We start from the raw sequence: 21468 nt of genomic DNA, 5'->3' as shown, positions 1-21468 counted from the left end.
ACGTCGGAAAACACTAAATTCACCTTAATGTGTATACGTAAAACCTCATAAAAGCTCACTGAGATGATACAGACAGACTCAATAAAGTTCTCATGCTATTCTTCTGGCAGAATTTTATTTTACAAAATATCTCACCATTCACTGATACCTCCAGGTTGCACTCACTCACCATTATATGTTTGGTCTAAAACGCAACTGCTCTCATGTTTTGCCGCAGAACAGCAAATGCGAGTAAATTTTCTGTCATCTTTGCAGAGTTTGCAAATATTTTAAGCAACTGTGTGAAAGTGAATAGCACATAACAGGCACAATACCGGTATAAACATGAACATCTATCGGTACAATATGCAGTCATGACTAAAGATGCGTCATGAGAGAATGCGTCAAAGGTTTTGTTTTGTTTTCAAATGTCCATTAATTTGAATTACATATCCTTATATTATAATTTTAATTGTATTTCTGTGTCCTGTTTTCTACCTGGTTGAAGTTTTAACTTTTTTTAGCCTCCTATGTACAGTATTTTCTGCATGTCTATGAGAGCCAGAGAGAGAGCAGAAGCAGCGAATGATTGAAATGCCATCCACCCTTCAGACTGCTTTGTTTTTGCCCTTGAGAGCAAATTGAAAAAGAAGTAGACCAACACATACAGCAACAGTCAGAGTGAGAGAAAAGCCTCAGGAAGAGTGGGTGGACCGGTATTGAAGAGATGCCTGGGGGGACGAGATCCCTCTGCTTCTGTCATCTTACCCCTCAGAGAATCTCCAGACCTGCCGCCTGCCGTCCCACTCAACATGCCTTTCTTTCACTCTCTCTCAATTCTTTCTATTTGTCCTCTGGATAACTGATGTTTTAAAAAATTCACGTTTTGATGCAAGTCCTCCACATTGGTCAGGAAACGACACAGTAAAATCCTTCTTTTGCTTTAGAAAGAGAGAAAAAACAGAGGGAAGTTGAAAGAGGCGGAAGGAGAGGTCAGCCTGTAGGCTTGCCTCTGGCCTGCTCTTCCCTGCTGGGTTTGCCATGGTGTTGGGTCCGAAGCTCCCAATTAAGCGAGGAACGTGTGTGTGTGCTCACGGGTGTGCGGTTGGCACAGTGAGCCACCGGTCACGACTGTGCTCCACTGAGGGAGCGAAAGGATAGGAAGTTGGGCCTACATGCCCAGTGACCAGACACACATTCATAATGACACATACTGTACTCACACACACATACCTAAAATACCACTCTGGTTCACACACACAAATTCTCTTCCACTGTCTATGTGCTTTGAGGACAGATGCTTCCCAAATGCACTGGTATATTTGAACTACTAGTCGTTAAATTGGCAGCCATGACAGTTGTACAGCCAAATACAAGGACAAAACTTTCCTTCTGTGTGCGGCCGCCAGTTAAACCTGTGAAAGCTTCAGTAAAGCATCTGTTCTCCGTGCAGCAGTAAGTGTGGTGTCATTTAATCCTGTGAGGGGACAAAGTCTGTCTGCTTGGCTGGCTGACTTTGGCAAAAGCCCCTCCAGCAAAGGGTGGGTGGCCAGCAAAGGTGTACAGGGGCTTTGGCTGTGAAATGCACAGATTAGTGCACCAAGCTCCAGACTGACCAAGACAATCTGCACAGGAAGACTCATCGCCTGCCATACCATCCCGGACAACTAAACTGGGAAATGAATAAATCACATTTTTAAATATATATAAAAATAGAAAACAGTTCATTTAAATTGTAATAATATTTTACAATATTACTGTTTTTTGTGTGTGTGTATTAAAACAATTTACCAACCCCAACATTTTTAATAATAGTGTATTTATATAGATATTAGTTTAAACAATTTTTTTGTGTGTTTTTATTAAATGGATTTCTGTCTGTGGTAATCAGCAGTATGTCGATAGAGCTCAACTTGTTTCGAAGCTGGAACATTGTTTATGCAGCTTAATCTTTTTATGCAGCTCAACTGGAGTATGTGCTTTGTGATAAGTTGGCAGCAGTTAACACGCTTCAAATGTATGTTTTGTGCACTTCTCATCTGCATTTCCTTCTCCTGAAACCAAAGAGAAACAGCAGAAGGAAGAAAGAGAAGAAAACCTTCATACGGTTTCTATTTTTAGCCTCGCGCATGCCCAGGTTGAAATTAGAGTAGTTCTGAGAAGTGTCACTGGTAAATATCAGACTATGGGGGGAAAATGGCTGTGAAATAAAGCTATGAAAAAGGGTCCTGAATAAAGCAGAGGCCTGTCAGATGGGTTGTTGAGCAATGCAGAAAAGCATCTCATTTCAAAATTCACTGCTGTCTCCCAGATCCAGCTTCCCCACACTCAGCACTGAATTATGGGGAGGAATAGGTTCTGCTTAATTGCCTTTTTTATTTAGGGATCGAAAAGTTCAGTGCACAAGTTTCAGGCATTCAGTCTCACTCACTCATCAAGCCCTCTGCTTCTCCACTGTTACACACTGCGTGTGTGTGTGTGTGCATGTATGCGGATAATATTGTAATTTAAGTAGTGTTCAGTGCTCAGACATGCTCTTTAATTGGTCAGAGTTCAGTGATCTGCTATATGCTTGCAAACTTAATTAGCAAGGGTTAAATTCAACATGACACAGTGTCTTTGCATACATTTTAGCATTGTGTTCCTCAGATCTACTCACATTAACAGTAATTTCTCCCTTTCTTTCTCTCTCCACAGCACGCAGCAGCAGGCATTCCTGCTGGAGAACGTGGCGTGTAATAACGCGAGCTGTCGGGAGGTGGGCCGCATGTTCCGTGTGCTTTGGGAACAGTCAGACCTCAGTGCCATCCCCAGGGCTGTTGTGGCCACTTTTTTTGACATCTATGAGGACGTAAGTGTTGGCCTTTTCCCCTTGCTTTTGGCGCTTTAATTAAAACCCTGCCGCTGCTTTAATCTCCCTCCCTTTCTCTGTCCCCGATCACTCTTTCTTCATCTGGTTGATGTCTCTGTGACCCGCATTATACCGAGCTTTAGTTATTATCTGATTTACTCTGACTGTAATGTTGCCCCAGTGCTGTGGCGCAGGCTCTCTCCTCTTTTGACATTGAGAGTAGAGAACTACACCCTCTACATTTCCAACAAACCCCAGTTTCTGATGCTTAACACCCTGTCATCCAATAGTGTAGCAGTCTCTGTAGTCTAAAGACTTCTTTGAACCTGATGTGAATAAGCGACAGTGTTGTTGTTGTTAACTAAAACGATTAAAAATAGTTTTCATTAACTGCTTTAAAGCTGAAATAATGAATATTAGATGAAAAACTTAATCATAAAAAAATACATGAAATTTAGAAATGTTGCATGGCAACTAACTTGTAAAATATATTTGACTTAGTACTTAAATTAATTAAAAAATGAATAAATTATGAATAAATTAACGCTAATCAGAATTATTAAAAAAATAGCTAATGAAAATGACAAAAATGCTACAAAATTACTAAAATGTAAACTGAATGAAAACAAAAACTGAAAATATAAAAGTAAAAGCTAATTCAAATTACATTAATATTAATAAATACTATAGTAGTATAAAAAAAATAATACTAAAATAACACACACAACATCTAGAAATGCTGGTTCTAGACCCAAACACAATATTATTTTATTTAATATTTTGTTGGTGTGTCATGTATTATGTTTTGACACCCAAACAAATGAAAGTCAATCTACCCTTAAAATTTAAATGACCATGCAGAATTTTCAGACCTATTGCCAAATTGATGTCTTGTATTCTTATTTTGCCAAAAAAGTTCTACTACAGACTTCAGATTGGCTGTGAAAAGGCTTGCCTCCTCTCTTTTTTTCATTCACTGCACTGTTTCTGTTGAACAGAATTAAGGGTGTGCTTATGGTTTGGGGTCTTCAGCTCTTATTTTCTGCTCTTAGTAGTCCAAACGTATAGCTTCCCTGCGAGAGCTCTATCTCTCCTCCCTTGAGCTGTGTATATCTCACTGATGTTTAAGGCTTGTTATGTATTGTTATATTGATTCTGAGTGTCCTTTGATCAGATTCGTTTAATTGGACTGTTCATTTTACTCAAGACGCACACATGAATGCATCTGGCTATTGTCTATCTTGTCTAATTCCCAGTATCTGCATACAGTAATGGGTTAATCTCAAATGTCCAGATCACATTTCACCTAGGGGTGTGCGATATCATGATTTTTGATCATGGATGATTAAAATGTCTCTCCACAATATACTTTTGAAGAAATATCGTAGTATCATGCTACAGTGCATTCTATCATTTGCAAATCTGACGTCTGTGTCTCAACATACTGTATAATGAGACGTACATTCACATCACGTTAACACAAAGGTAGAGTTACACTCACGGGACACTGCAATTCACAAAAGTTTATTATTTGCATGTGCTTTAAAGCCTTGCCGGTTAAACATTTCATTCGCGTGCTGATGCGCTATTCTAACATGCACTTTTTTGAGCGCATACACCCAAAACGCGAGCTCACTAAAAGCCTGTCAAACAGCACCTGGTCACTGGACTAAGTTATCTTTCGAGTCGTATTGCGCTAATACTGTCAAATACACGGAAGGTTTAAATAAACACAGTTGGTTATGTCTAAAGTGAAAGCAAACATTTGAGAGAAAATCGGATGCGTGTCTGTATATTAGATGCATGCGGATCTTAAAGTGACAGCAGCCTAACAGTAAACATGCTACCGCTTGTCCTTAAAGGGATAGTTCTCCCAAAAATAAAAATTTCTGTCATCATTTACTCACTCTAATGTTGTTCCAAACCTGTATTAAAGGTCCCGTTGCATGCGATTCCATGTTTCAAAGTTTAGTTAGTGTGTAATGTTGTTGTTGGAGTATAAATAATATCTGTAAAATTATAAAGCTCAAAGTTCAATGCCAAGCGAGATATTTTATTTAACAGAAGTTGACTACAAAAAACGGCTCGATTGGACTACACCCCTCTACTTCCTTCATTAGTGACATCACCAGAACCGTGTTTAGACTAACCTCCGCCCACAGGAACACAGGCGTATTGATGGCGAAATGTCAACAGACGGTTGATGTTTATCTATAATCGGATACCGCAAAAGTTTAATTCGAAGTTGTTAGTTTGCTCTGTCCATTTCACCACGGACTGTTTTTCTAACCTGGGATAATATCAAGCAGGCTTCTCTCAGCGTTTCATACTGACGAAGGGGGCAATTTCAACTATATTCCAGCAAGCGGTAAGTAGTGATTTAATATGGAAGTAGCGATCAACTTAACATCGTTTCTCTTAGTAGGATGAAAATAATCTTACTTAAACTGTGATTAATATACAGAAAGCGATCAAAGAACAATCCCTTTCCAATCGTCCAAGCTGTCAATCAATCACACAGCGCGAGTTTATCTGGACACTTGCCAAAACTCGTTATGAAATAAATGACGCTGTTACACTGCACAACGAAGCTCTTACTGTATTTATATGCCTCATGTTTGCATTGGTGAAATCATTAGTGAGTGCAGAAACTGCGTTGCAATGATAAGATCTTTTTTCACGCGATCAACAGACTGTCATCTGCTCAACGCTCACTGCAATTTTTTATGTGATTGAAATAGATCTAAATACTTAAAAAACTTCTCACGATTCGTTAATCCCGATAGTTGTAATAGTAAAAACGTATAATAGCTGTAATAGTAAAAGTTTTCCAGATAGTTCCACATGTAATGCCAGATATTTCATATGCAAGCATGTCAGCCAATCACAGCAGTGGGCGTTTACACTGAAGTCTCACAGCAGACACGCCCCTTCAAACAGAGTGTTCAAACCAGGGAATGAAATCGGGCTAGGAAATATGCCTTTTATTTCTAAATTATAACAATTTTTGATCTAAAAAACATACTAACATTATAAGGGCACCCCTGGAAACATGATAAAATAATAAAAATAATCCATGGAATGGGACCTTTAATTTCTCTCTTGTGCTGAACACAAAATAAGATATTGTGAAGAGTGTGGGTAACCAAACAGTTGCTGGTCCCAATTGACTTCCACAGTAATATATAAATATATATATTATGGAAGTCACTGGGGACCAGTAACTGTTTGGTTACCCACACTCTTCACAATATCTTTTATTTTCAACTGAAGAAAGAAACTCATTCAGATTTAAAACAATTTGAGAGAGTAAATGATGATAGAATTTTCATTTTTGGGGGAACTATCCCTTTAATGTTAATAAAACAACAAAAGACAAAGAGAAAATCACTCACTGCTCTTGACTGAAGAACTTTAATACAGTAGCTTTAATAAGAATCAGTGTATAATTTATACAGTGAAGAGTGTTTTATTTTTATATAGATTTTTATCTTTGCCACTTTGGCCTAAACGTCTGCCTTTATTTTATATTTTGTTACCTTGTAAAGCTTTTTTTTTTTAAATAGGGAAATTAGTTTAGCTGTAATGCTCAGTCACTTGCAAAATAGTAAAACCAACATGAAAAAGAATCGTGATAAAATCGTGAATCATGATTTTCCTGAAAAAAATCATGATATGACATTTTTGCCATATCACCCACCCATAATTTCACCCCATATCAAAAGAATCAAAGATTATTTTGCATATAGAAAATCTCTCTCTTTTTTTTTTTTAATCAACCATTATTTGCATTGTGACATTGTTCATGCCTTTTTTCTGCCTTTCTCGTGTTTGTCTGCTATAGAAATGTTGTGTGTTTGCCTGTGTGAGAGTCTGTATTTCTTTGTGTGGTTCTTTGGTCACCTAAAGAAGTGAAACATTTCACTGCTGCAGACGGCCCTCAAGCATCTATATGCACATGTCTAATTTTGCCATTATATCTTCCTCTATGATTCACTCCTTCCCTCGCTCGACCCTTCTCTCCATCTGTATCGTAACCTTTTCCCCATCGTAATCATAATATAGCCAATTACCTCGGATTCCCTCATGCTTGCATAACTAATGACGCTAAAGGCTCATTAAACAAACAGCACGCGCACGTCTCATTCCGTTAGCATTCGAGCTAGTCATCATTAGCACAGTATTACGATGCTATCTGTACAGGAGCCCCTGCGCAACCATTTTCTTAAGAGCGAGACCAATAGACTGCAGAGAGGGGCTGATAAGAAACGTAATAGCTTGCTGGAGTCCATTAAGGATATGAGTGTTCATCAGACGGGAGAGATTCAATGGGCTTGATACATTGTTTCTGATTTCTCATTTGCAGGGTATATTAGATATGATCGTGCTCAGCAAGGGGGAAAAGGAAGACCTCGTAATCCACGCTTTGAAGAACAACTATGAGGCCGACGCGTATTTCGTGAAAGTGATCGGTGAGTATGAGATGTGGCGCTTTCCCAGCCTGGCCACCGTAGCGGCAGTACAGCTTCCGGGTGCTGACATTTGGAGAGCTGACATTTCCAGAGCCAAATGTGTCCACTAGAAAGCAGCCATGATGCCATTTAATCCTGCCTGCTGTGTTTTAATTACAGAAGAAGGAGAGATCCTCCTCTAGCTCAAGCGCAGAGATTAGCTTCCTCAGTGTAACAGCATGTGAGGATCATTCTATCAGTGTCAGATTAAAACAGGGATGAGACTGACCCAGAGTCTCTAAACCTCCCCTCCTCTCGCTTATTAGCGCGCTCTGTTTCTCTCTTTCCTGTAGATGTGCTGTTTAATGAGACTGCTGTAAGCTAGAATGCCTGGCTCTGAAGAGAGAGGCACTCTGGGTAGTTTACTGCAGTGACAAAGTGCTCCCAAGATGCTTGTGCCCCTTTCAAATCAAATAGCCACTTGTGTGTGTGAGTGAGAGGTGAAATTTATGTTTATATACAATATAAATGTTATGTTTTATACAAATAGACTCTCCTCCATAATAAAGCTGCTTTTATGAGTCTGTAGTTTATACAGTTTCTCTGTGAATAATGGCATGACTTGATGCTCCTGCACTCCTCTACCATCAGCCTATCTAGTCTCACAGACGTGGTTTGCGTCGTCTTGACTGTCTGTTGCTGTAAATTGGAAGCTACACTCACTACTGTTTAAAAGTTTGGGGTCGGTAAGATTTTTTTCATGTTTTTGAGAGAAGGTTCTTATGCTCACCAAGGCTGCATTTATTTGATCAACAATACAGTGAAAACATTAATTTTGTGAAATAATATTATTAAATTTAAAATAACTGTTTTGTTTATTTGTATATGTTTTTTTAAAATTGAATCTATTCCTGTGATGCAAAGCTGAATTTTCAGCATCATTACTCCAGTCTTCAGTGTCACGTGATCCTTCAGAAATCATTCTAATATGCTGATTTGCCGCTCAAGAAACATTTATTATTTTTGTCAATATTGAAAACAGTTGTGCTGCTTAAGTTTTTTTTTAGTTTTTTTTATGGGTTATAGGATTCTTCTATTAAATAGAAAGATCGAAAACAGCATTTATTTAAAAATAAATCTTTTGTAACTATGTAAAAGTCTTTACTGTCGCTTTTGTTCAATTTAATGTGTTTTTTCACAAAGTAATACAAGTATTACTTTCTCACAAAAAAAGTTATTGTAACTGACTCCAAACTTTTGAACATTGGTGTAAATATTAGTGAGATACTGGCAGAAACAAATATTTACACAAGTACCCGAGTACTCAGAAGGCAACAGCTGATCATGAAAACAACTTTGTTTTAACATCTACGAAATGTTTAATTGGTAATGTAGAGGTTAAAGAACGGTTAACATAGCAATTTGGGAGGTAATTTGCAGTCTGATTGAGATGCAACTGTAAATAAAGGCCCATCCCTGCTAAATATATTAGCTCTTTATATCCTCAGCACTTCTGAGACAGTCCACAGATGCTTAAATGCATTAAGCAACCATGTTCAAACAGTAAACACTGCTGCATTTAGAAGCACTAGGTTAGAGTTTGAATTTCACATGAATCACAAAAGAAACTGCCATAGTCCATTTGTTCATGTGCTCTAAATTGTTATGAGATGCATTTTTCTTCAGACAGTTGGCTGCAAATGACTTCAAACTCAAAGATGCTAGTTACTGCCATTCTGCAGCCCAAAATATAGAAGTTCTCCTTTGTATTAATAAGGGGCAATGCTAGACCCTTTTTACTGGGGCAATTAGCCCCAGTGAAATACTGCTGTGCCCATGTAAAATATTACAGAAAAATCTATGCCTGATAGTGGAGATTAGTGTATACCGACCAGGGAATCATTTGCCTGATAATTGTTTCATGTCATGCGAGTTTTCCATCAGCTGTTTAGAATCAGATCTAAATGCCAGATTCACAAATGAATCACTTTAACTGATTTGCAAAAATGTCTGAAATTGTTCACGATTAAGTTTGATAGATTTGGTTGATTTTAGTTTGATTAAATCGGACCATTTACTCACACATTGAATAATTTCTCACAGTGTAACGACAAGTCAGAAAACAGAAAGAGTGCTTGAGTATTACAATCTATTGTAATACTTTCAACTGTCTGTCAGTTTGTCACAGATTCTTTATTTTATTTGCAGTTTGTGAACTACTCTGTACTGCAGGTAAAGTCATTTTATATTCTATGCATAACATTATCAAAATATTGGAACAATTTTTGATGGGAGTATGATGAAAGACTAGAAAGCTCCTGAGACCCACCTGACCCACCACCATCCATTGAGGCAAGGCAGGTGACGTACACCACTGCATTATACCAATTTGCCACATTTTTGTCCTCTAGAGGGATTGTGGGTATGTAAGCTGTGTCCTAATGCAATTACCTTTACCCAGCGGTTTACATATTGCCGGGGAAGCCCTGCTATTTTGTCCTCAGAGGAGTAAATAAACAATTTAGTTCTGTTCGAAGCTGCCAAGTCCTCAAGGCCATGTGTGTTTTCACATAAATCTGAAGCAGAACATGAAAAGAATTCAAGCCTTAACATAGACGTGTGATACGTTGAAGCCTTAGTTTTTTCGCCCGTTCTACATTTACATCCCAGTATCTGCAGCCTTTTTTTCTTTTGCCATGTGTAAAACACCCACTTGCCCCTTTATTTTCCTTAGTGTCATAAATTCTCATACACAGATATTTATAACTCTCCTCTGAGCTACAACTCAATAGAGGCAAAAAGAAGTCCAAATGAGCCGTGAATGGTTAGCAGGAGAGCACAAGAGGAGGAGAGAGGCCAGGTGCTGTAATTATCTGTGATTGCATGTGCTAAACACACACAGACTGTGGTTGGAGTGTGTGTTTGTGGTGTGTGTGGATGAGTAAGTGTGTGTTGGCTATAGGCAGAGAGGGAGAACTATGGCAGCTGATTGCATTCCTGTTCATTTATTAGAATGCAGATGAGCTGCAATGAGGAACATCTGCACCCTTTGTTCAGTCCAGTGTGCGCTCCTTCCTCAATCTGCAATACGTCATGCTGTAAACCAAGCCCCCGTCCCACACGTTACAACAGTACATGGGAACTCATAAAGGGAGGCATTTTTTATGTCACTCATTCAGATTGAATTTTATGAATGATTTGCCTTTTTTTTTTTTTTTTTTTTTTTTTTTTTTTATCCTGTCAGTCACTGTAGTAGGTTTATTTTTTTCTTATTATTAGACAGATATAGTAGAGAGAGACACTGAATTATCAGGGAGGGAAAGTGAAAGGTGTCACACACCAGACTCTGTATCTCTATCTATCTATCATTATACAGTTTTATGTGTCTGTGTGTCTCTCAGTCTATCCATCCATCCATCCATCCATCTCATGCCATTAGGTAACTCACTAATCGCCACTGTTGCTGTGTCTGGCTGCTCAAACGAACAGAGCCACATTATTTACACTTTTTGGTGATATGATGGCTTACTTCTAGTTGTCTATGTATATTGTGCTAGGATAGTAGTGCAGCTTTAAGTGTGCAGAGATAGGTTGTTGTTGTCTTTTGTTCTGTTTTTTCTTTTCATTGAGGCGTAATGATTAGGTGATGAGAGACTGAGTGCTGCGTGTTACTGTAATCACTGCCTGACCTCAGCTGAGACTAAGAGCCAATCATAAAGTCGTCTTGGCTACTGCTGGGTTAGGGTATGGTAATGGACGTAATCTCACGAATCCGGGCTGGGATCTCACATCTTTGAAACCACCTGGTCACCACTTTCATGGACTAGATTAAGAGTGACAGGTTTTGTTCCAACTTTATAAAGTAGCGCTCCACCACCTCTGATGGTGTAATGATGTGTGAGCGTCTGTGTGGGGCAGCTGTTATGAATGACATGAGACACAGTCACTTAGTGTCGGTGGCATCTGGTTTACCAGTGCAGAACAGAACAGCAGGCCTCATGTCCAGTTTCACAGCCATCACATCACATTGTTACTGCCAACTCCCGGCATATTCACTCCGTGGAATCTCCCTATGTCCTGGGAACAACAAACTGCAAGACTATTTGAATCCGTTTCTTTTGTCACCACAAGCAGATATACAGTTGAAGCTGTTCAAACAGAATCAAATCAGACGTCCTGGGATAGGACGTTCAGTCTGGGAAATTGTTCGCGTAACCTTATAAATTTATCAAGATGTCATCATGATGAATGAACCATCATGTTTTTTATTTAATTGTTTTTCGAATGTCCACTTTACCGCTCTGCATTTCCGCTCAGTTTATCATAGATGTCTGATGCCAGCAATGTCGCTGTGTGATCATTTTTATTTCTTTGTATTAGAGTGGTTTTCAGGATCTCCAAATGGAGCCTGCGGGAGGAATAGAGACGAATGTCGAGTCTTATCTTTATATGAAGGCTCAGACTAAGCCCTGGCAGTAAACAAGCGCATTATACATGAAATGAGTTCACAAAATGGCATTTCATTGGGATTAAGCACATCATAAATGTTTAGAGGTATTCAGTGCTAAACCTTCTGTCTTTTAATGGTTTTGTGCTGTACTCTTAGGTGGGCACTGCACAGCCTCACATGCTCACACACACACACACACACACACACACGTACACACACGTATGGGAGCGTGTCATAACCGTGCATATCATGCTTCAGCTCAATGCACAAGCCCTGCTGGTAACTTGTCATTGATAGAGACATTTCTACTATGTGTGCATGTTTCCTTATCCGTTAGCATGCTTGTGCAGGCATGTCAGTTTGTATGTTCAAACTAGTGTTCAATATTAGCCATGCAAACACCAGCCTGAGAGATTTAAAATGTATCTGACAGCTTCAGGCCACCAGGATGTCTGCCACAAGGAAGTCCATAATACCTGGAGAAAGCATTCCTGTTCATCTCTATGGCAGCTGCTTAGTTTTTGCAGGACCCCATGAAGTAACACTACAGTTTTATTGGGTGGTTATGAAGTTAGCAGTTGTTGTTTTTTTCACCCCAATTATTATTTTATTTTTTATATTTGTAAAAAAAATAGATATAATTTTCCACCCCCATTTTCACTCTCTGTCAAAAAACATTCAGTTCCAAGGAGCGTTATATCTTTCAGGAAAGCAAATAAACACCCACATCTGTGATTGGCGAATTTTTGCAGCATGTCCATGCCCTCCTACACGGCCGGGCCATGTACAGACATTCTGAGGTAGTGGCCCAAACCAAAAAATTAAATAAAATAGGGCAGATCGATGATTGAGATGGGAGATGGCTCGGCCGAATCACGTTTTGCGGCGAGGGTTGGTTTGTTGTGGAGAGAGGCTGAGAGGGGCACGTCAGAGGGGCAGTGGCTCTAGCCACCGGGCCCACCCCCCTGTGCACGTGTTTTGATGCTCGAGGTGCCTCGGAGGGACAAACTTAGCTCTGCCGTAGATTTCAACCCAAAAAATATGTATCGCTCTTGTGATTAATAGACGCACATTAGTTATTAAGAGCGCACCTCCTTGATTTACATATGCACATTAAAGTGTGTATAGAGGAAAATTGTGGTGTCATGAATGAAGCATTTCAGATGATTGCATTTCAGAAGAGTGGAAAACAAAAATTCATATTTTAAACTGGGGAGGTAGCTTTGAGGTTTGTATGTCAGTAAGTATTTTATTGCAGAGGTGGAAAGTAACTAATTACAAATACTTTCGTTACAGTACTTGAGTTGATTTTTTTTATTTTTTTCTACTTTCTTGAGTATAATTGTGGTACTTTGACTTGAGTAGAATAAAAATAAAGTATTCAACTTCGCTACATTTATTTTTCACCAAAAGTATGAAGTACTTTGACAAAGGTGCCGACGGAGCAACAGGACGAGCTGACATTTGTAACCTCTTATATCTGTAAATATCAAGGACATTTTGGTTTTCCATTTCTTGACCCCTTTAAAGAAATTAAGACTTTTATTCAGCAGGGATGCATTGCATTGACCAAAAGTGACAGCAAAGACTTTTATGGCCTTTTTTCACCTAGTGACTTCATGCATTTCTCTGAACGGATAGCAATCCTATCGTGAAAAGACCAGGTGTACTGAAAAGCCCCCTGAAACACTTTCTAAACTGATATAAATTTGATCACTTCAGGAGGTGGTTTGAGACGCATTCCAAACAATACTGGACAAGTGTAAATGCATCTGGTTGTTGAAGCCTTTTATTTAAATTTTACTCATGAAAGAGTTATACAGGCTCCCAGTAGCCTGATATGACAGCGCTAATGCAACAAGCATCATCGCAGATATGACCCGCCACAGATGAGTAGCGGAGTATCTCTTCAGCAAGCATATACAGTGGGGAGAACAAGTATTTGATACACTGCCGATTTTGCAGGTTTTCCCACATACAAAGCATGTAGAAGTCTGTAATTTTTATCATAGGTACTCTTCAACTGTGAGTGACGGAATCTAAAACAAAAATCCAGAAAATCACATTGTGTAGTAATTAATTAGCATTTTATAGCATGACATAAGTATTTGATACATCAGAAAAGCAGAACTTAATATTTGGTACAGAAACCTTTGTTTGCAATTACAGAGATCATACATTTCCTGTAGTTCTTGACCAGGTTTGCACACACTGCAGCAGGGATTTTGGCCCACTCCTCCATACAGACCATCCTTCAGGTTTCGGGGCTGTCACTGGGCAATACAGACTTTCAGCTCCCTCCAAAGATTTTCTATTGGGTTCAGGTCTGGAGACTGGCTAGGCCACTCCAGGACCTTGAGATGCTTCTTACGGAGCCACTCCTTAGTTGCCCTGGCTGTGTGTTTCGGGTCGTTGTCATGCTGGAAGACCCAGCCACGACCCATCTTCAATGCTCTTACTGAGGGAAGGAGGTTGTTGGCCAAGATCTCGTGATACATGGCCCCATCCATCCTCCCTTCAATACGGTGCAGTCGTCCTGTCCCCTTTGCAGAAAAGCATCCCCAAAGAATGATGTTTCCACCTCCATGCTTCACGGTTGGGATGGTGTTCTTGGGGTTGTACTCATCCTTCTTCTTCCTCCAAACACGGCGAGTGGAGTTTAGACCAAAAAGCTCTATTTTTGTCTCATCAGACCACATGACCTTCTCCCATTCCTCCTCTGGATCATCCAGATGGTCATTGGCAAACTTCAGGCAGGCCTGGACATGCGCTGGCTTGAGCAGGGGGACCTTGCGTGCGCTGCAGGATTTGAATCCATGACTGCGTAGTGTGTTACTAATGGTTTTCTTTGAGACTGTGGTCCCAGCTCTCTTCAGGTCATTGACCAGGTCCTGCTGTGTAGTTCTGGGCTGATCCCTCACCTTCCTCATGATCATTGATGCCCACGAGGTGAGATCTTGCATGGTGCCCCAGACCAAGGGAGATTGACCGTCATCTTGAACTTCTTCCATTTTCTAATAATTGCGCCAACAGTTGTTGCCTTCTCACCAAGCTGCTTGCCTATTGTCCTGTAGCCCATCCCAGCCTTGTGCAGGTCTACAATTTTATCCCTGATCTCCTTACACAGCTCTCTGGTCTTGGCCTTGTGGAGAGGTTGGAGTCTGTTTGATTGAGTGTGTGGACAGGTGTCTTTTATACAGGTAACGAGTTCAAACAGGTGCAGTTAATACAGGTAATGAGTGGAGAACAGGAGGGCTTCTTAAAGAAAAACTAACAGGTCTGTGAGAGCCGGAATTCTTACTGGTTGGTAGGTGATCAAATACTTATGTCATGCAATAAAATGCAAATTAATTATTTAAAAATCATACAATGTGATTTTCTGGATTTTTGATATGATAAAATTACAGACCTCTACATGCTTTGTAAGTAGGAAAACCTGCAAAATCGGCAGTGTATCAAATACTTGTTCTCCCCAGTGTATATTGCATATAGCACTAGAATTGAAGATCGGATTGATATTCAGTATGCAGGTACACATTTATGTGGCTAAGTGTAAATGGAACAGTTTTAACAAATCAGATAGGGCCTGTTTACATCTGGTCACTTCATGCGTTTTCTCTGATCGGATACCTATCCGATTGTGAATGACCTCCGAAGCGCTTTCGAGGCGGATTTAAATCCGATCGTTCAAACCACTTCAGGAAGTGGTCTGGGAGTCTGGCTGGGAGTCTGGGATGCATTCCAGACAAAACTGGACTAGTGTAAATGCATCTGGTTGTTGAAACCACATTTGTAGATTTTACTCCTCCAAAAACATGTTATAGGCTATATGACGTCATAGCCAGATATGACGGCACTAACGCACTAATTGTGGTGTATCTCTTCAGCAAGCCAATGCGCAAACTGCCGCAAATGAAACAGAAAGTAAGTCGCAGGCGCTTAAAACACAATCATCTTCATTAAATCTACTGAGACTAAAGGATCTTACCAGTGATAACGCTGTCTCTTTATTTAGCTGATGATAAATTATTTGCAGCTCATTTCTGTGGCTTTCGCTGATATGAACTCCGTTAAATCTGCTTATAGCACAGGAATTAAAGATCGGATTTAAATTTGTTTTGCGGAGACACATTTATGTGGGCAAGTGTAAATGGAACCGTTTTAACAAATCAGATAGCTATCTGATCAGTAAAAACATTAAATGACCAGGTGTAAACAGGTCCATAGTTATCACAGTAAAAACACGTGAAGTGACCAGGTGTTAACAGGCCCTTACATTGTTACAAAAAAAAATCTTTTTCAAATAAATTTCCATTCATCAATGTATCCTAATATATATATATATATATGTATGTTTATTTAATAAGAATCAAGGGTTCAAAAACTTAAAATTAGGTATATTTTTTTGCAGAACATTATAGAAAATTGGAACGAAATCCTTTGTTGTTCCAGAGTGAAAACGTCATTTTTAAATGTGATTAACCGGTAAATAACATATAGTATTTTGTGTTCCAATATTTTTTTCATGAAAACAAATATTTTCACATTAAAGTTTCTGAAATACACCTCCGATTTCCTATTGCCCAAATTCCTACCATTTCCTTCATTATTAGCAGCTGTGTTGTGGTAAAATGTTATCCATCACACATTACAGTGGGGTATCAGTCATATTGTCCTGTAGCAAGTTCCCTCATTCATAGAGGTCTAGAAAATATCTACTTTATCTCTCTGTTCTTGACTTTCAAGCACAGAAATAAACTGTTGACCAGTTTGAATGAAAAATTATTTCAGTCTTCATGTCACACCTCTCTTTCACCCCTCAGGACATTCGCTTTGAAAACCAAAGCCACAGATTTGATTTGTCAATGCTAATAACTCATGCAGAACATTTGCCTGTCAGACCAAATATGAAAATCTGGAAATTTCCAAAGGACGAGTTGTGATTGAAACATTTTCAACATTTGTTTTTCCATCACAGACTTTCAAAGACACTTTTTTTCCCCCTTTAAACTTTGTTCTTCCATCATGAACTTTCTAATTCACTGTTTTAAATAGTGCTGCCTGTCACTGCCAGTTTAAAAATCTAACGCTGCGTCTCGATAAAGACAGATGCACAAGTACACAGATGGTTCTTTGTGTGCCACTAATGAGCAATTAATGATTTTTTACTTTCCCTTTCATATGCGCTGTTCTCTAACACACAGTCAATTTTGGCCTCAAGAGAAGCAGAAAGTCTGGCTCTTATTTCACACCATTAGTGGGAATTTAGTGCACATTTTGCCCAATTCATTTTCTCTAGGCATAATTCCTGGCTGAAGATGATTACGGGAGCAGAGTTGCTGTTAAATTGTGTGATATGAGCAGAGGTGAATGTAGTGCTGGCCGTGTTTAGCAGTGTTGTGATGTGTGGATTTGATAATGGACACTGCAATCAACTTGTCTTATCTGAGGGCCAGATATATGGGACAAAGTTATGATTTCCTTATCTCTTTCTCTCTGCAGTTCTCAGTGGCCTTTGTTCCAATGACTGTCCAGAAAAAGTTAAGGTGAGTTCTAATCTTTTCTTCTCTTTCATGCAAGACACTCTACTCGAGTGGCAATGGCATGTGTGTAGTATCACCAGGCCAACATGCAATCTGTTCCTGCTGATTTCAGAAGAAATCAAACAAAGTCAATCACGATGTTTTCCACATTCCCTGCAGCTTTTATGCATTTTGCCTATTTAATAAGCTTTCATTATTTGTCATTGTTAAATTTGAGTTAAATGTGCTGTGAACAACATATAACACTGTAAGACTTTATTTTTCCTCCAAAGCAAAACAGAAATTGTAATAAAAGTTAGCAAAATCTTAGGCATATATGGTAGTTAGTGGTTGACTGAAGTGGCCGATGTTTGATATATACAATACCAGTAGTATGGGTTGTTAGTTTTTTGTTGTTGTTGCTGTTGTTGTTTTCTTTAAGAAATTAGTTCTTATCAAAAGTCACAGTAAATACTTTTATAATGTTACAAAAGATTTCTTCTTTTGAACTTTCCATTAATTAATTAATCCTGAAGAAAATATGTATCATGGTTTCCACAAAAATATTAAGCAGCACAACTGTCAGAAACGGGTTGCAGTGATGATGCCACAATGATGAAGAACAGAAACAAAACATTCTTTAATAATAATAACTCGGAAGACTCAGGAGAACATGGGGAGAAATACATAAATAACAACGACATAAATCATTGACAACACTGAACCATGAACTGAGAAAACTGAGGGCTTAAATACACACAGATTAATCAACGGAACTAAGAATAGGTGTGAAACTAATGAGTAACTATGGAAACTAACTAGCAAACAGAACTCAGGCAAACCGGAACAGGGAACAGAATGAAAACAAAACCAAAACACAAACTAATATACTCCTGACAACTGTTTTCAACAATAAGAAATGTTTCTTTAGCAGCAAGTCAGCATATTAGAATGATTTCTGAAGGATCATGTGACACTGAAGACTGGAGTAATGATGCTGAAAATTCAGCTTTGCCATCACTGGAATAATTTACATTTTTTTATATATTCAAATAGAAAAAGTTAATTTAAATTTTTCATAAGAGTTTCACAATATTACTATTTATTGCATTTTTGATCAAATGAATGTAGTCTTGGTGAGCATGAAGAGAAAGAAACTTCTTTCAAAAAAATCATACCGGCCCTGAACCATCAAATCACACTATTTCATTTAAAAACTTGTGATATTATAAATAAAATATTTACTTGGTATTTACAAAAGCAATTGAAAGAAATATTTTAATAATAATTTTTGAAAATGAATCAATATATAAAAAATATGCTTTACCAACTTGATGCAAGTGTTCAACACTGTCAAAATAAAATGATCACTTCAGGCATTAATCTGCCATACAAGAAAACTTTGTCCGATGTGATAATTAAAAAATGCCAAATATTGACTAAATAATTGACATTAACAATATATAAGTTGACTACTGCATGTAGGTATTTTGATTGATTTTGATTATCTATGAATTCTGTCTTGTTATCTTTGCTCCTTTGACATTGTTGGCTAGCTGTTGTGGTTGAGGACACGTGTGTCACAAAGCTGTCCTTATTCTGACGAGAAGACAGGCTTTTATGTTCTCACTCTTGTTTTCTCTCTCTCTCTCTCTCTCTCTCTCTCTCTCTCTCTCTCTCTTTCTCTCGCTTCTACACTCTCTCCAGTTGCCTGTGAGGGCTTCTATACTTTGTTTCTTTTTCATATTCACAAATTCTTCTTTCTTTTTTCTGGCCTTCTCTCTTCTATCAGTCCATCCTTCACCCTCTCCTGCAATCTATTGTGTTTTTCTTCTTTACTTTTCTCCATTATCTGTAGATTTAATGCTAAAAGATCTGCTTTAGATGCATCTGAAATCACTTACTCATTCACTCAATCACTGTTCCCAGTAGAATGCCACATAATGCAGATAGTGGAAAGAAGTGAATGGAAATAAGCGTTGGTGTTTTTATCAGTTGTACGCTATACATCAGAGTGCAGTATGAGTATAAAAGAGTGAACAGGTAGGCAAATCAGTTGCTCTTAATTCGAACAACAGAGAAGGGCTGACACCATATATAGTACACAATTTATAGAATACAGAGCAATTTCTAAGTTTTTTAGACAGGAAAAGATGTTACTGAGGTGTGTGTGTGTTTTGGAGCAGCACTGTGCACTTGGCAGGGTCTCAAAGAAATTAATTACTCTGTTAATACATGAGCGACACACACATACACAGTCAGAGACCTTTGTTCGTTTACTGTCATCCTTCGTAATGAAGAGATAATACATGTTCTGCCCAGCCGTTCATCCTCTTCTTTAGACCCGCACAAACACACACAGATGACGTCACATGTGTTCTCTAACTTGGTGATATGCCGAGTTCAGACAGTTTGCCCTGAGGGCAGTGGATAGCAGAGGGCTCTATGATTAAATAAGAGCTCTTTAAGATGGGCCGCACTCCTGTCTCGCTCCGACAGGACCCCTGACATACATGTTATACAGTCCCATGCTGAATTAATATTCAGATGCTGAAACGGGGACGTTAGTTGTAGAAGCGTATAGTTCAGATGAATTCATGTGTTCTGGATGAAAATGAAAATTCACTGTTCACCTATTTTCTAAATGTGTGTTTTACATCTTCACTGTTTCACTGTTTAATCAAAATGTCATAACTGACGTATGCAGGACTCCTCCAATAATTTAGTCTGTTAAAACCCACCCCTGCAAACTCACGTTCATCTACCTCCACTTTTGAGTCCTCATCCTAAATATTTTTTCTTTTTCTATAATCTGTTATACTCATGTAACAGATATAGTCACAAAACAGGAGAAAAGATATGTTGCTACTTCCATTTCATCACAGCTTTAAAAGGGCTGTGTGCAAATTCTGTGCATCCGGTGGAATTGCAAAAATAATGACATTTTCCCTAAAAATGTGTCTCCCCCTGGGAAGTAGGCAATTTGAAATCTTCCATTTTTGCTCATCAGCATATTATAAACTATTAACTTGATCCAAAGGATCATGTTCTTGTTCATTCCTAGTGAATTTGGAGCCTTTGATGCATAACCTGGTGCATTTTCTCTCTTTGTTCGGGTCCTTGTAGGCATATACACTACTGTTCAAAAGTTGGGGTCAGTAAGGAAGGTATAATGTATATCCAGCCATTCCTGCAGTCTTCAGTGTTACATTATCCTTCAGAAATCTTTATAATATGATGATTTGGTGCTCAATACAAATGACCAATGTTGAAAATAGGTGTTCTGCTTAATATTTTTATTGTAACCATAATAAAAAATTTCAAGTTTCTTTGAGGAACAGAATATCATTCATTTGAACTGCATTTATTTGAACTTTTATATATATACCATTATAAATGTCTTTACTGTCACTTTTGATCGATTTAATGAGTTCTTGCTGAATTAAATATTAAAAAAATCTTACTAACCCTGAACTTTAAAATGGTAGTGTATGTACATTGCAGTTGTACTTGGATCTGCACCAAAACAATCAAGAAAAAAAAACACCTCAAAGATTGGTTTTTACTTATGGTGTCCAACCCAGCGGTCCAAAGAACCAACTAATATCCTTCACTGTTACCCGTATATAGCGATAGTTGATAACCATGAGCCTATCTGATGAGTTTGATTCTTCTTCAAAATGTGCTTCTTCTGAAAATGCTATTAATGACACTTCAGTGAAACAGGTGTATATTTCACGAAACGCGTTTATCTCCTTTTAGCTGCCTCTCGCCTCTCTGCTGTCTTAGGCATCACTTTGTTTGCTCTGATGCTTCATCTTTCCACGTTTACATTGTTTCTCTGTGTTCTCTGGCTTGCTCAGTCTCAACTTTTGTCTCTTGCTGTCTAATGGTTTCATCAGCGAGATCATGGGTTATCCACCTGTCCTTGTATGGTTTCTATAGCCCAAGGCTCTCCAGTTGTTTGCTATGCTTCAGCCAATATGAAGAGTTTAATGGAGGTTATTTTTTGCTTTGTAACTGGCTTCTGAATTTGCAGACATTATGTTTGGCATTCTTGTCTGGGTCAAATGTTGTCTTCCTGTGTGATTAAAGCTTTGCTTCTTCAGTTCTCCAGTAAGAAAATCTTGATAATAGTAGGTGCTCTGTAAGCTCTGCTACAAACAACCTCCATTGCTTAAGGGGTGGATTTGGGATGTTGTAGTTTTTGAGGTT

At 38.6% G+C, this 21468-nt stretch overlaps 1 protein-coding gene across 1 annotated transcript in view; it reads left to right on the top strand.

The window, feature by feature from the left end:
- itfg1 (integrin alpha FG-GAP repeat containing 1) overlaps nucleotides 1–21468 on the top strand; it is a 138546-nt gene that overhangs the window by 91194 nt on the left and 25884 nt on the right. Inside the window, exons 11-13 of the mRNA XM_084109122.1 lie at nucleotides 2677–2830; nucleotides 7197–7302; nucleotides 17234–17277. Of these exons, the coding sequence (XP_083965248.1) occupies nucleotides 2677–2830; nucleotides 7197–7302; nucleotides 17234–17277 (304 nt within the window). The remainder of the gene's footprint in view (nucleotides 1–2676; nucleotides 2831–7196; nucleotides 7303–17233; nucleotides 17278–21468) is intronic.

The sequence above is a fragment of the Abramis brama genome (genome assembly GCF_963993115.1).
Source record: "Abramis brama genome assembly, chromosome: 3".
Lineage (NCBI taxonomy): Eukaryota > Metazoa > Chordata > Actinopteri > Cypriniformes > Leuciscidae > Abramis > Abramis brama.
The sequence above is the reverse complement of the archived record's forward strand: the minus strand, read 5'-3'. Positions and strand labels throughout refer to the sequence as shown.